At 36.9% G+C, this 12,989-nt stretch overlaps 1 protein-coding gene across 1 annotated transcript in view; it reads left to right on the plus strand.

The window, feature by feature from the left end:
- The first annotated feature begins 1,212 nt into the window (after positions 1-1,212).
- The window catches only part of LOC122352579 (A-kinase anchor protein 2), a 71,752-nt gene continuing 59,975 nt past the window's right edge, over positions 1,213-12,989 (plus strand). The window contains 2 exon segments of the mRNA XM_043250031.1: positions 1,213-1,290; positions 1,407-1,452. Coding sequence (XP_043105966.1) covers positions 1,408-1,452 — 45 coding nt within the window. The 5' untranslated portion in view covers positions 1,213-1,290; position 1,407.

The following is a 12,989-nucleotide window of genomic DNA, read 5'->3' on the forward strand; positions in this document are numbered from 1 at the left end:
ATTCTTAACACGCGAATCACAGTCCTTCCTGATTCATCGTGCTGCATTGCTTTTGGAAGAGGGATTCATTTCAATAGCTTTATAATGCACCATTATCAGAGATGCAGTAAATGCACGCTAAAACATTTAAATGTTACTGTGATCTGTCTAAACCATCGCTTGTTGCAGTCACAGCTTGTACTCACCTCTGCATTTATTTACTTGAACTCAAGAAACAGTAATTCATATCATCAGCCGTTTTGTATTATATATAGTAACAGTACGCAGCCACTGTACACACACTAAAGGGTCATTACAGTTTGGTATAAATTTCATTCACTGAGTTTCTTAATTCCCATGAGTCTTCCTCTTGCAGAACACTCCAGACTCAGTTAGCTCAGCCTTTTCTCCATATAAGGAGTTTTTGTATCCATCCACCCGGAGCTGAATGTGAAGGTTGGATGAGGGAAAGCAGTTGGATTCCCTCGTGCTCCCACATTCCCTACTGCTCCCTTTGGCTTCACTGGAGGAATAAGAATTAGAACTCAAGATGTTTAGTGCAGATTTTTTCAGAAAGCTGCTTTCCAAATAGAGAGAAAAACCACATCTGCAGAGACAGTAGACTTGTTTGGAGTCAGCAACTTCTGCAGATGTTTTTGTGATCAGATGCTCTCATGTTATGAAGATGAGATAGATAGATAGATAGATAGATAGATAGATAGATAGATAGATAGATAGATAGATAGATAGATAGATGAACCAACATTTTTATAACATTAATACATTTATGAATAAATCAATGTTATTCCGAATTACATAACAGTGGTAATTTTTCCTTTTATGGCTGAGCTATTCCTAACTTAACATTAAACAATAGCAAAGAATTGGCAGATGTAGGACTTTGATTTGTAACCATGGAGCAGATTTCTCTAAGCTTGCAGCCACTCAAATCCTCAGTGCACGGCACACCTTTGTTTTCCATCCCAGCAGGCACACACACATACACACTCACACACACACACACACAGTCATGGTTAGGTGTAACAGTGTTGTCCTGCTCTTAGTGACATCTTTCTGTCTGCTCGCACCTGCAGCTCTCTTCCAAACACAGTAGGCGGGTTCAAGACTCTGTCATCTGTCCATAACCCGCCAGTGACGGAGAGGGAGGATGTAGGAGGAGAGAGAGCGACAGAGAGAGAGAGAGACAGTCTGGCAAACACATTGGCCAGTGAATGAGAAGATCTTGCCCTCAGTACACTGTGTCTTTCACTGGCTGGCTTACTTCAGAGGACCAGGGCAGACTGCGTGCTTGTGTGTGTGTTTGTGTGTGTCTGTTAACTTGCTCACCTTCCGCCCAACAATACACACAAACACACTTGGGATTACCAATCTCACGGTTACTGAGAATTCTGCCTTTGTTTTTCCAGGATGGCTGAAGCTGAACTTCACAAGGAAAGGCTCCAAGCCCTGGCGGTGAGTTCCGTGTTGCTTTGTTCTTAAACAAATCCTTTTTTATTTCTTTGATACTAACATAGTTGTTGATAGGCTCAAAACCATATTCAAAAAAGCATTAAAACACTAGTCTCTTTGAAATCTGTTCCAAATGAATGCATGTAATAGAAGCTTGTAAACCCGATAGTTTTAGTGCTGTTTGGTGTGGTCTCATTAAGAGTAGATTTACTTTTGACGAATCACCCTATATGAACCAGAGGCAACAATTTGGAGATGTGACTAAAAGAGACTACTAAATCTGGCTCCAGGTCAACCCTTCTGCATAGAGAAGCAACAGATGGAAAACTATTTTGGCTACATTGCTTAAGATCTTTGTGATTCCATAGAATACACATTGCAAAAATAGACTGTATGGACCAGCGTGTGTTGGTAGATACATAATGTAGTTATCCGATTCAGTTTTGAAGATAATATGAGCAGTGCATGTCTATGCAAAACCCACCACAATGCAAGACTGTTCTTGAGTGCATTTCCCAAAAAAAAGCAGCTATGGTGGCAACTTTTGTCATTACCAATTAAGTTTAAAAGAACTTGCAACCATAGTTTGCTGACAAGCTTTTTGGAAATGCACCCCTGTTTGGGTGTTTATACGTGGTCTTTAAAATGTTTTTATAGATATGATGGCTAGAATGCTTTTCTAGCTACATTTCCAGCCAAAATATCTAAAAATTAAAAATGATTTGAGCAAAATAATACCCCCTTTGGCAGATTATTTTGCTTGATGGAAGCAAAAAGTCACTTAATTTTGACTTTTTGTTTCAGAAAAAACAAGACAATTTTATAAATCTTTTTTTATACAATTTTTTATATTTTGGCTGGAAAGCAGAAAAAATCTAGGCTAGAAAAAGCAGTGTAGATCTGTAGATTTTTCCTTTTATATCATCCATCTGGTAAAGACTATTAATTCAATGTAATAGTACACCTCTCTTTCTTCAAATCACTAACCTTTTTTATGAACGATATAGTGATTCCTTAAGAAATACCACTAATTAAAAGTCTTTCAAGTCTAACAATGAAAACTGATTCTGGCAGCTAGATCTATAGCAGGCTTATGCCTTTGGATGAGGTTTAATGAATGGAGGTTTGAATGTGTTGAGATAGAGGGCCTGTGGTAATGATGCTGTGCTCAGACAGAGGAAATATAAATAATTAAAGTTATACAGTGTCTGGCAGCATCTCGAGCACTGAGGATGACTGCTTCTCGAAACAAACTGAGATAATCTAAATAGTGTCTGCTAGATTGCTTTGGCGTTGAACGTTTATTTGCCAGAGCGGCTGTTTGGCCTCCAATAGCTCAAATTAAAGTAATTACGTGACTATTTTCACACATTTTAGTAGGAATTCAAAGATTTTATAGTTGTGAACATAATATACACAACATTTAGTTGACATCTGTTGTTGGCATTTAGTAAATTTACATAGCAGTAATGAGGTTGTGAATCACTTTTGCATCTTTATTGTGACATAAGCCACATGGTTCAACTGCAGTGCTCAAGCACACATGGCAAGGACTCACAACTTTTGTATTTGGTGTGACATGTGTTTGAGTCATGCCTTTAACCAATTTAGAATAAAATATTACTTGTTTCTCGTCAAGTAATTCTCTTATAATATATTCCCAAACAGTCAGTCAGACAAAGTGATATTTGACTGATATTTGACCAGCACAGGCTAAAACAGTGTGTGGGTTTCCTTTTTAAATAACGGGGAAAAGAATGACATTAATGAGTTGGTGAAACTTTACGGCTCTGTCAGTTTTGACAGTAGCTCAGTGGAAAGCTGTTATAGTCCCACGCAGTAGGATTAATATTGTGAGGTAGCTTAACAACTCAACTCAGTCGAATGGTAAAATCAGCCATCTTTGACCAATTGTGCTTTGAGGAGCTGAGATTTGTAATAGATGTAAGATGTAGCGAGCGGTGGTTGCCAGTGAGAAAGTCGCACCACAGTGTTAGAATGTTGTGGGTGATTGCCAAGTCATTGTTATGAGATTGCTAATGTGTTCTGAGAGCTTTCTAGCATGTTGCTATGGGGTCTTTTGGTAGTTAATAGTATTATTAGGCAGTGTCAGGGTGTTCGTGATGATTGAAAAGTTGTTGCATGCCACTAAACAATTTTGATGTGGAAATATCACAGTGAAATATCAAATCACACTTTTAAGGTCCAATTCTCACTATTAAAAAAAACATTAACTATGCCTCAGCAGACTCCTAATTTGCTGCTTATTAATAGTTAGTAGCTGTTAAGTTTAGGCATTTATGTGTTTACTGTGTTGATTAAGGGATGTATTGTGGCAGGATTAAATGTCAACTCTTAAACTCAACCCTACCAGATAATGTTAACAAAAGAAAAAGTGATATAAAAGCACATTCTCTGATGCAGCTGTGCTGTTTTAACTATTTTAAATGGGTTTGGGCCATTTTGTCGAACTGTAGGATACATACCCAAGCACTTCATCTCACAAGAGCAAGGCTATATCCCATACTTCCATATTTAATAGCCCATGCCAAAAAAAAAAAAAAAAACAATGGACAGCATCACAACATTTTTAATTGTTTTACTGGTTACAATGGAACATCTGTTGGGTTTTGGTTGTTGCAAACATTCAACACACAGTATGCCAAAATAATATTTTGTCCGAATGCACAGAATTCAAAATGAAGAATAGCTTGATAATCTGCTACTTCTAACATCCATTGGATTTAAATCCCATGAGGCCATGTGAAAGAAGCTATAAATTGCATGCAACTAATGCAGAAGGCCTCATGACAAACCCAACATGGCGGGATGTTGTATGTCCAAATTACTTAAATAGGATTGGGGGTTACACAGATCCTTAACCCTAAGTGTAATGAGATGATAGACTTAGTAAACACTACAAATTAGCAGTATATTGCACCAACAACACAACTTATGTCCATATGTCAACCCAGTTTGCAGCAAACATCCTGTATTTTTTTGTCTAGTGGAAGTTTTACTGTCAAACGCACATGCAATTTTAATAACAAAACAGCGGCGTGGTGTTGTAAATCCGATACTTGTGAAGGTTTAATGTTCAAAAGATCTTATAACGGTCAGTACTTTTAGTACGCTGTGCTCATTAGAAAGCTTTTAATTTGGACTTGCCTTCAAGAAGGAAAGTACCACAAGACTTTGCCCATGGATCGCCAATTTGGGGTTTCTAGTTTCACTCAATATTCAGCCAACATCTGTCTTAACCCAACCACATGCTTTATCTGGGCTTCGCATGGTTTCCCATGCTCTCCAGAAAAGCAAAGCCTGTGGGCTGCTTGATGTTGGCCAAGAAGTTGTGTTTTTGAAATGAGCTAAACTAGAAGCTATACCTCAAGAAGATTACTGAAATGAGTTTAATGCTTGTTATATTCGAATCATATGCTGGCCTGTTGCACATAACTTTTATATCTTCATCACTCTGTTCTATCAAGCTGTTTTGCTGGGAGAACATTATAAATATCGGTTTCTTCTAGTGGTGAATGTAGACTCTTGCGTCAACAATGCTAACCAAAAATTGACTGCCTGACCGATAAACTGTTGGAATATCACTTTATCTGTTTTAATAAGCATGCCATTAAGATACAAAAGAACTGATTTTTGATAGGTTTGCGCCGAACAATTCCCTATTGTTACATTACAGTAAGTGAGGGTTTGCTAGCTAGCTAGCTAGCTATGTTTCTGGTCCATTGCCTCAAACCACAGGCTGCTGCTGCTGCAAAGGACAGTCGTTGGATCCAAGTCTGTGGCTTTTCTTTTCAGTCCATCAAGTGAGGGAATGCCGCCAGCTTAAATGAGAAACGGGTTAGCGGGTTCCTAATTTGCGGTACAGTGGGCGGAGGTGATTGCGCACGGGCAGACTTCCCTCTCGTCTTAAATGCCTGCAGTTCTGACTTGTTTACATGGATTAATTTAGTCAAGCGCAGGTCTAGACCTTTACTAGAGGCCTCGTTTACACTGTGCTCTTGTTAGCGTAGCACAGGCAGCCATTACTATCAGGTTAAATTTAGCAGCAGCTGTCTGTGATGATTTGGCTCGAGGTTCACATATTTCACAGAGGTGGGGTGGCCCTCAGGTGGGTTTGCATTCCCATAGCTCTCGGGTGTGGGGCTCAGCTGCAGTTCTAAAACAAGTACTGGGAGCTGTGCTGTAACCGAAAGCCTTTCTGCTAACTAGCACAGCAGATTGAGGTATTTCTGGATGTTGCATGATGGTAACAAACATCAGCACCGATTTATGTCACTTATCACTTGCATCACTTGCACTGAAATTATTTAAATTAGTTTTAGCATGTTTTTATGTAGTAATATAGTCTGTGCTTTGGCATAGGAGGTTAAATTCTGCATAATATTTAAATTAGCTTTATCTATTTCCTCAATGCATGTTATAGATCTTATTGAGAATAAACAATCATTGTCATTTTATTGAGTTTTTTCATTTAAGTTGTCGTTCTTTTGCAAATTGGTTATTGTATTGATGCACTGGTCATTTCTTGTTTGTAATAGTTTTGTAAACAGTAACTAGTAGTAAGTTAGCAGAAATTTTGGTTCCACTTTAAAAAAGTGGTCTTAGTTACATTAATTAAATAAGTATAATGTACTTATTATGTTCATCTTGTATTGAAAATCTCTTCTGCTGCTACTGAGGTGGGACAGGGGGTAAGGATTTAGGCTTAGCAGTGGGTTTAATAGTGTGTTAAGGTGTAATGATTGGTCAATTATAAATGTAATTACTATTACTAAAATTATTTTCAAATTTTTAGATATAAGAACAATAAGTGCATTGTACCAAATTATTAATTTAAATTTAAGTATTTAAGGACACTTAATATAAAGCTGTACTATTTTTTTGGTTAAGGAAAATTAAAGTGCGATAATTAAAATTTGATTACTGGGCAACCAGAGTCTGTCGATTAAAGGCACAATGGCAACCGGATCGTCCCTTTGGATTTGGGAGCTTCAACTTTTGGGTGTCCCTCACGGAATATTAACCACTAACTTTTCTTAGTACACTTGGCAGCTGAAGGGGTCATATCTTAGAATGTCCGTTATGCCAGTTACATTCAGTCGCAAATGTCAAACATTTTTTGCATGAAAATAACGTGACCGGTCAACACCTGCTGCTGTCACATGATCCAATTAGCAATGTCTGAAATGACCGCCGATCATGATCCAACCACTGATGACTAAACTCAAAGTCTAGATTGCAAGATCACACCTCAGATTTACATTTGCTGAATAAAACCTCCAATCATGCCATAGGATGAGGCAATGTTTTTTTGTGATTTTAAGGAAAAAGACAAAATTTGCAAAAGTCCATCTGACCTGCAATGTGATCAAAATTCTGTCCAAACTGGATGTTCTACCAGCAGGGTGTAGCTCTGCTGACATTGGAGAGAACACATGAATCAAAAATAGCCTATGAGCACATGAGAACAGTTATGCACTCATACCAGCATGTACCGTATTTCTCTTTAAATATGTTTGCAATGTGGACTCTAGATTAGTAGTTCAACTAAGACATAATTTACAGGATGTGGTTTGCATTAATGAATGAAAGACCGTCACCTGTTTTATCTGGTTCATCGCCACCTGGATAGAAGACTCAATCCTGCATATGTTCTTCATCTAGCTCATGATGCAACCCCAGCGATGCAGTGTATCTAGCTTTATGCACAGGATGCAATTATATTATGGTTTAATGATTTTTTGTTTTTACTTTCACAGGATGTTATTAGGCTGACCCTATTATTCAACAAAGCTGGGAAGAAGTTATTTTGTTTTGTAAAATCAACGTAACCTTTAATTTGTTGATTTGATCCATTTACTGTGATTTGTAACCAGTTATAAGAGCAGAAATCTCTCTGGGATATGTTCAGATTATGTTCGGTTCCGTTCATGCTGTTATCTGCTGTGAGAAAAAGTTAAAATTTTTATTAGTACCTATTAGCAGTAGAACTAGTGGAGTACTGTCCAAATTACTATTGTCCCATTTTAGAAAAAATACTAACAATTATATAAAACGACGCCATTCCCAATTTGCTGCTTATATTCGGTTTTGAACAGAAGCTAGAGAAATAAAAAGAGGGTGGGAGGGAGAGAGAGAGGTGTGAAAGTTATGCCCTGAAGCCACAAGCAGCATGGGAGTGAGTGAGAAAGTCACACACTTGCGGACTTGCTGTATTCTTACGTAATTCATAACAAAATTGTGTTATTTTGTTATTTCCACACTGTTGAATTTGGAACCGTCATTTTCAGTCATGCTTGTAAATACCACTGTAATCCAAGAGGCAGACATAAATTTGCCACCCAACTCACAGTGTCATATTTAAAGTGCTAAAATATTAATTGCATACCAAATATTTGTTTTAATATATATATGTGTGTACTGTGTATATGTATTACGTATATATAAATACACATGCATGTATATATTTAATTTAAAAAACTGTTTATATATTTAATCTATTTTTATATTATAAAACAAATACATGTAAATATTTGTGAACTATATACTGCATATTTCTGTTTTTATATTTGCATAGTAAAATGCACAGTACACACACAAAAATGTCTGTAATCTTGAAGCGATGCCCAGAGCTAATTAAAATTCAAAACGAATACTAGTCAGAATATAGAACTCCTGCCACTTTTATATTTATTTTTTATTCAGTATGCTGTAGGTGAAATCCAGTCGTAGCAATTCATGTACTCGTAAAATCTGGGTGAGACAAGTTCGCAATGAGTTGATCATATGGATTCCTTGACCGTCAGAAAACAGTCCACACAATGCATACTGATGATATTGATGTACATTATTGGCTATACCATCATTAGTGTTTTTGTAACAGTTTGAACTTCAGTATTTCAGTACATTTTATCAGTTTACGATCACAAATGTTATACTTATTGTCTGAACTCCAGTGTTTATTGGAATGTTTGTGTGCAAGCATTCTCTGTTTTTCTCTTCCAGATGAAAAAAGACCTTTTTTTGCAATTGTAATGGGCTGCAGACTTTCGCATTGATGTTGGGGATTTTTTAAAGAAATAACCGCAACCTTAAGCATCCAGTTTATGCCTGATATTATTTATTTTTGGAGTACGTTGATTTAATTAGATGCGGTTTAACTGACAAGTAAGAGATGCAGCGCATGTTAATAAGGTCAGTTAAAGAATGTTACTAGCAGATGAATAGTGTATTACGCTTTAAATCTACATGATCTATTCCTCAAGAATTACCTTGAGGCCGAGTCACCATTGAATCGTAACTACTCTCAGATGTGTAGTTTAAGATCATTATGGTCATAATTTCATGTTTCATGCAGGTAATAAAATGTTGTTTAGCTGAAAGATGCATCAAAAAACAAAAGCACCCTAAAAATAGCGGTTAGGTTTTGGAAATTATGTTTTTCTAACAGCAAATAAACTTGTCTGACCCAATCTTATGTGAAAACAGTTGCTGATTTGCGAGGAAACATATTTCACCAATTCACCAAAACATAAAAAGAGTTTAGAAGAAATACAATGATAGCCTGTTAAACTGTCTGTTCAAAACGAAAAAGATGGATGATCTTATTATTAGGAGCAAGCTAAAAAATCTAACTGCTATAAACTTTAACATTGTTGTGAATTCATATTAATATATCAGCATTCTTTAGTGCCTTCACTTCAAGTGAGTTTTTAACCAGTAGATAAGAACTTCTTGAAGACTTCCTTTCTCATAGGGCTTTCTGGGAAAACTATGTCCAGTCTATTTTTGTCTGTCCTCTGGGACAAGCACTTGACTCCTGATGAAGAGCCATCATCAGAAAAGACTGTAAGACAAGTTTTAGCAAATAAAATACACAATGAACACAAAAAAATGAGCGCTCAAATTTTGGTCTTTCATAACTTAGTAGCTATGTTTTTTGTTAGCTGTTAGCAGATGCTTCTACTAACATTTCTTGGGGAAAAAGGATGCTCTCACTCTTGTATGTCTTCAATAAGAGCATAGAGCTATTAAATTGATGTGAATGGCATACTGGTCAGAAGTATTTAATGAAAACATTAGATTTCATGTTGAGATTTGTAACATTTGCATGCGAGTCATTGCTAAAGTCTATGGAAACTTAAGCCAATTTGCTCTCTACTGAATCTGCTCTCCTATTGCTTTAAAGAAAAATATAACTGAGCAAATAAAAAAATTATCCATTATATTAGTTAGTCTTTGTTGAAGAGCATTTCAATCAGAAATGTCAGCATTGCTTGCACTGGAGGCGTCAGTTGTGGGAGTCAACAGTGACACATAGTTTGACAGCTCGGGTCATTGGTCGCAACAGAAGAAATGGACTGTTTTTCAATCTCAACAAAAATTTGGAGTCCGTGTGCTGTGACTCATTGGCTCCTAGGTCATGGCTTCCTCCCAAACTGGCATACTTGTGTACTTCACTGTGAATGACCAAGTAGTATGAAAGTACATCACATCTTATCACAGACCACCATGAAGCTTCTACGCTGTAAGAATAAAAAAACGTTGAAATATGCGTAATGTCTATTCAGAATACTGTTTTCATTGTTTTTCGAAACCAGTACATTTTAATTAATTTTACGACATTTCCTTCAACCCTAAAACACAATGCAATGCTTAATTCAGAACTCTTGTAAGGAAAGTCCCTCTTTATTAACACAGCACATCTAAGTATTTCTACAGACTTATCCAAGCACATATGACATTAAAATGTCATGTTAAATTTCAAGACAAGAGCCCCTGTGTATTCAAAGTCTATTTTTCCATTTTTCATTATCCATTTTTATTCCCTATTATTGGTATTTTGGTTATGCTGCAAATTGTGTATTGCATTTAATTAAAAGTAAACTCGTAGCTTCTCTCTGTTTGATCAGTCCTCACTGTGAAGAATTGTATGTACTCCTTGAGAAAACAGTAAGCATCAAGCCCTTCCCAGACAACATGGGAAGCTGTAGTTGTCAGGGGAGGGAATGTGTCCTGCGTAGGAGTACATGGCCAGGATTTTTACCTCTGAACTTAGACTCGGTTGTAGCGACATCCTCTGTGCATTTCCAATTGTTTCTGTTAAACTGTAGATCTCAGGAAGTCTCTTATATTTTGTCTGTAGCAAAAGAGAAATCGAGTGAACTGAAGAGAGAGGCCTCGGGTGTTCGATGGCATCAGTAGAAATGGAGGGGAGGCTTTAATACCGCCATGCAGATGTTTTCCATTTGAGCTGGGAAACAAATCCTCATTGTTTGGGTCTCACCAGCCCAACAGGCTCAACGTCACTGAGCGTTTTTATTACCTGTTTTCATGCTCAACTCGTATGCCCAATTCTTTACAGATGCTACGCTCTGTCTGGAAATGAGCCTCCGCGTGAGGATATTTCGAGATGTTTGGGCCACAGCTTACGTGTCCGTAGTGAGGAATGACACTTGCTGCAGGCCTATTCCTGTATATTACTCTGAACTCTGGCATGTGTCGCATACTCGGTGTGAAATAGATCTGGCTTTAGTTATCTGTCCAGATGAGAGAGGCGTGGAGTGTCGTGTCAGTCCGTAGGGCATGTAACCAGTGACGAACGTTCTGCCGGTGTAATTACAGCCCTGCCATCACATGAGAAATTGCTTGCATAGATTCAGAGTTGACGTTGTTGTGATGCACATTAAAGAAGCATCTGCGTTTGTCATGCTTTGTTGCACATTTGAAATTATCTAAAAGACCCAAAAATCTGGAATATATACAGTATTTATATTCGAATTTGCTGCTTATTGATAGTAAGGCAGTCGTTGTGTTTATGTTTAGAGTTAATATAGCCAAAATGATAGTAATTTGTATGCTAATAAGCAACTGATTAATAGTGAATAGTGTTCCCTAAATCAGTTACCAAATTTGCATATATATTAGTTCTTATTTTACTCAAATATTTTGGGACATTTAAAAGAAGCTGCTTTTCTGACCGCTTTGATGATTCAGTGTCACTTCCTGAATTTACATTATACTGGTTGCACTGAAACCTTGAATCCAGTGTAACTACGGTTCAACAAAATGATCAAAGTTGAAATGGCAAAGTTGCATTAACATCATCAACAACATTATCTATTAGTTTTGCATTTGTTAACACTATCAGGTAGGTTTAGGGTTGATTGGGTGTAGGGCATATTTCATAATAGAGCATTAAGTTTTAGAGATGGTCCCCAGATATTCGAATTTTGAACCATCACAATATGTAACTGAAGCGACGCAATAAAAATATAGCAATACTTACCTATGTCAACATACTAAAAAACGTGCCAGGGTTCACATATTAAACCTGTGTTTTAGAACCACTCAGTGGACATTTTTCTTTGAAAGTTACATATATTTATGAGACCAGGTTGCATAAAAAGGCATAAAAATTGTCCAAGCTGAATCGCATAAAAAGAGGTGACTGCGTATAATCAGTTTCAACCAGAAGTGTGTTTGTTTTACAGTTAAGCCTTATATTTACAGTCTTTCCTGAAATAATTTCATTTGGAATTAAAAAATGATTATTCCAGCGTACCAGAGTTTATATTTCAGGTGCCAGAACGATAATCATCCTACAAAGCGTATATTTTACAGATTATTGAGATGACTTTCTTGGCCCAGATGAATAAAGTTACACAGACACGTTGTGAGCACTTCCAGTTGGCATGACTGTTCACAATGGGGCATAAGATCTGATGCCAAAACAATCTCTCTGCTTCTGCATTGTTTTTTCTGTGTTCTCCTGCGTGCTGTTCATGTGTTATTTCAACAGGATGTCATTAGTATTCATCATCTCCATAGTCAAACCACTTTCATATACAAACACACACATAAATATACAGTAAATGCGAAAGACACATTATTGTTACTCCATAGTAAACGGAGTTAGAGTTTCACTTAGTATTCTTAGTAAGCTTTTGTCCTCGGTAGTGATAATTTGCTATTAAAAAGGTCTTTCAAGACAGTTTTTCTTGTGATGCACACATAAATGATTTATAAAATGCATAAAAAGTATAAAACGTGTAAAAAAAAAAAAAAGATGTATAAAATCTGTTGCTGGAAGTTTCTGGTCAGATTTTTACATTTATATGGTTTTTAAATGAACACCCTAATCGGTTTCTCTGGAGTAAAAGGTAATCATATCTTACTCTTTCTCAAAATCAGGGATTATGTTTCAGTTTCAGTGCTCAGCTTTGAAAAGTAGACACGAAAACCATTAACAGTTAGCTTTCATGTAAAATCCAGTGGCATTACTCACTGGCGGATATGTAAGGGTCCATTTTTAGAGGCACATTTGTTCACATCTGGATAACATATCGGTTTTCCCTCTGCGGAGCTCACACTGACTGCAGGAATGCGCTCGTGAAACTGTGTCAGAGCCAGCCAAGATATTTGAACACGCTCAACTTCGCTAACCTACATATATGGCTCAGTTTCCCTCTGAGGGCTTCTCTGGTCATGTAAAGTGAATAAGAATTAGATCACCTGCA

The sequence above is a fragment of the Puntigrus tetrazona genome, chromosome 10, assembly GCF_018831695.1.
Source record: "Puntigrus tetrazona isolate hp1 chromosome 10, ASM1883169v1, whole genome shotgun sequence".
Lineage (NCBI taxonomy): Eukaryota > Metazoa > Chordata > Actinopteri > Cypriniformes > Cyprinidae > Puntigrus > Puntigrus tetrazona.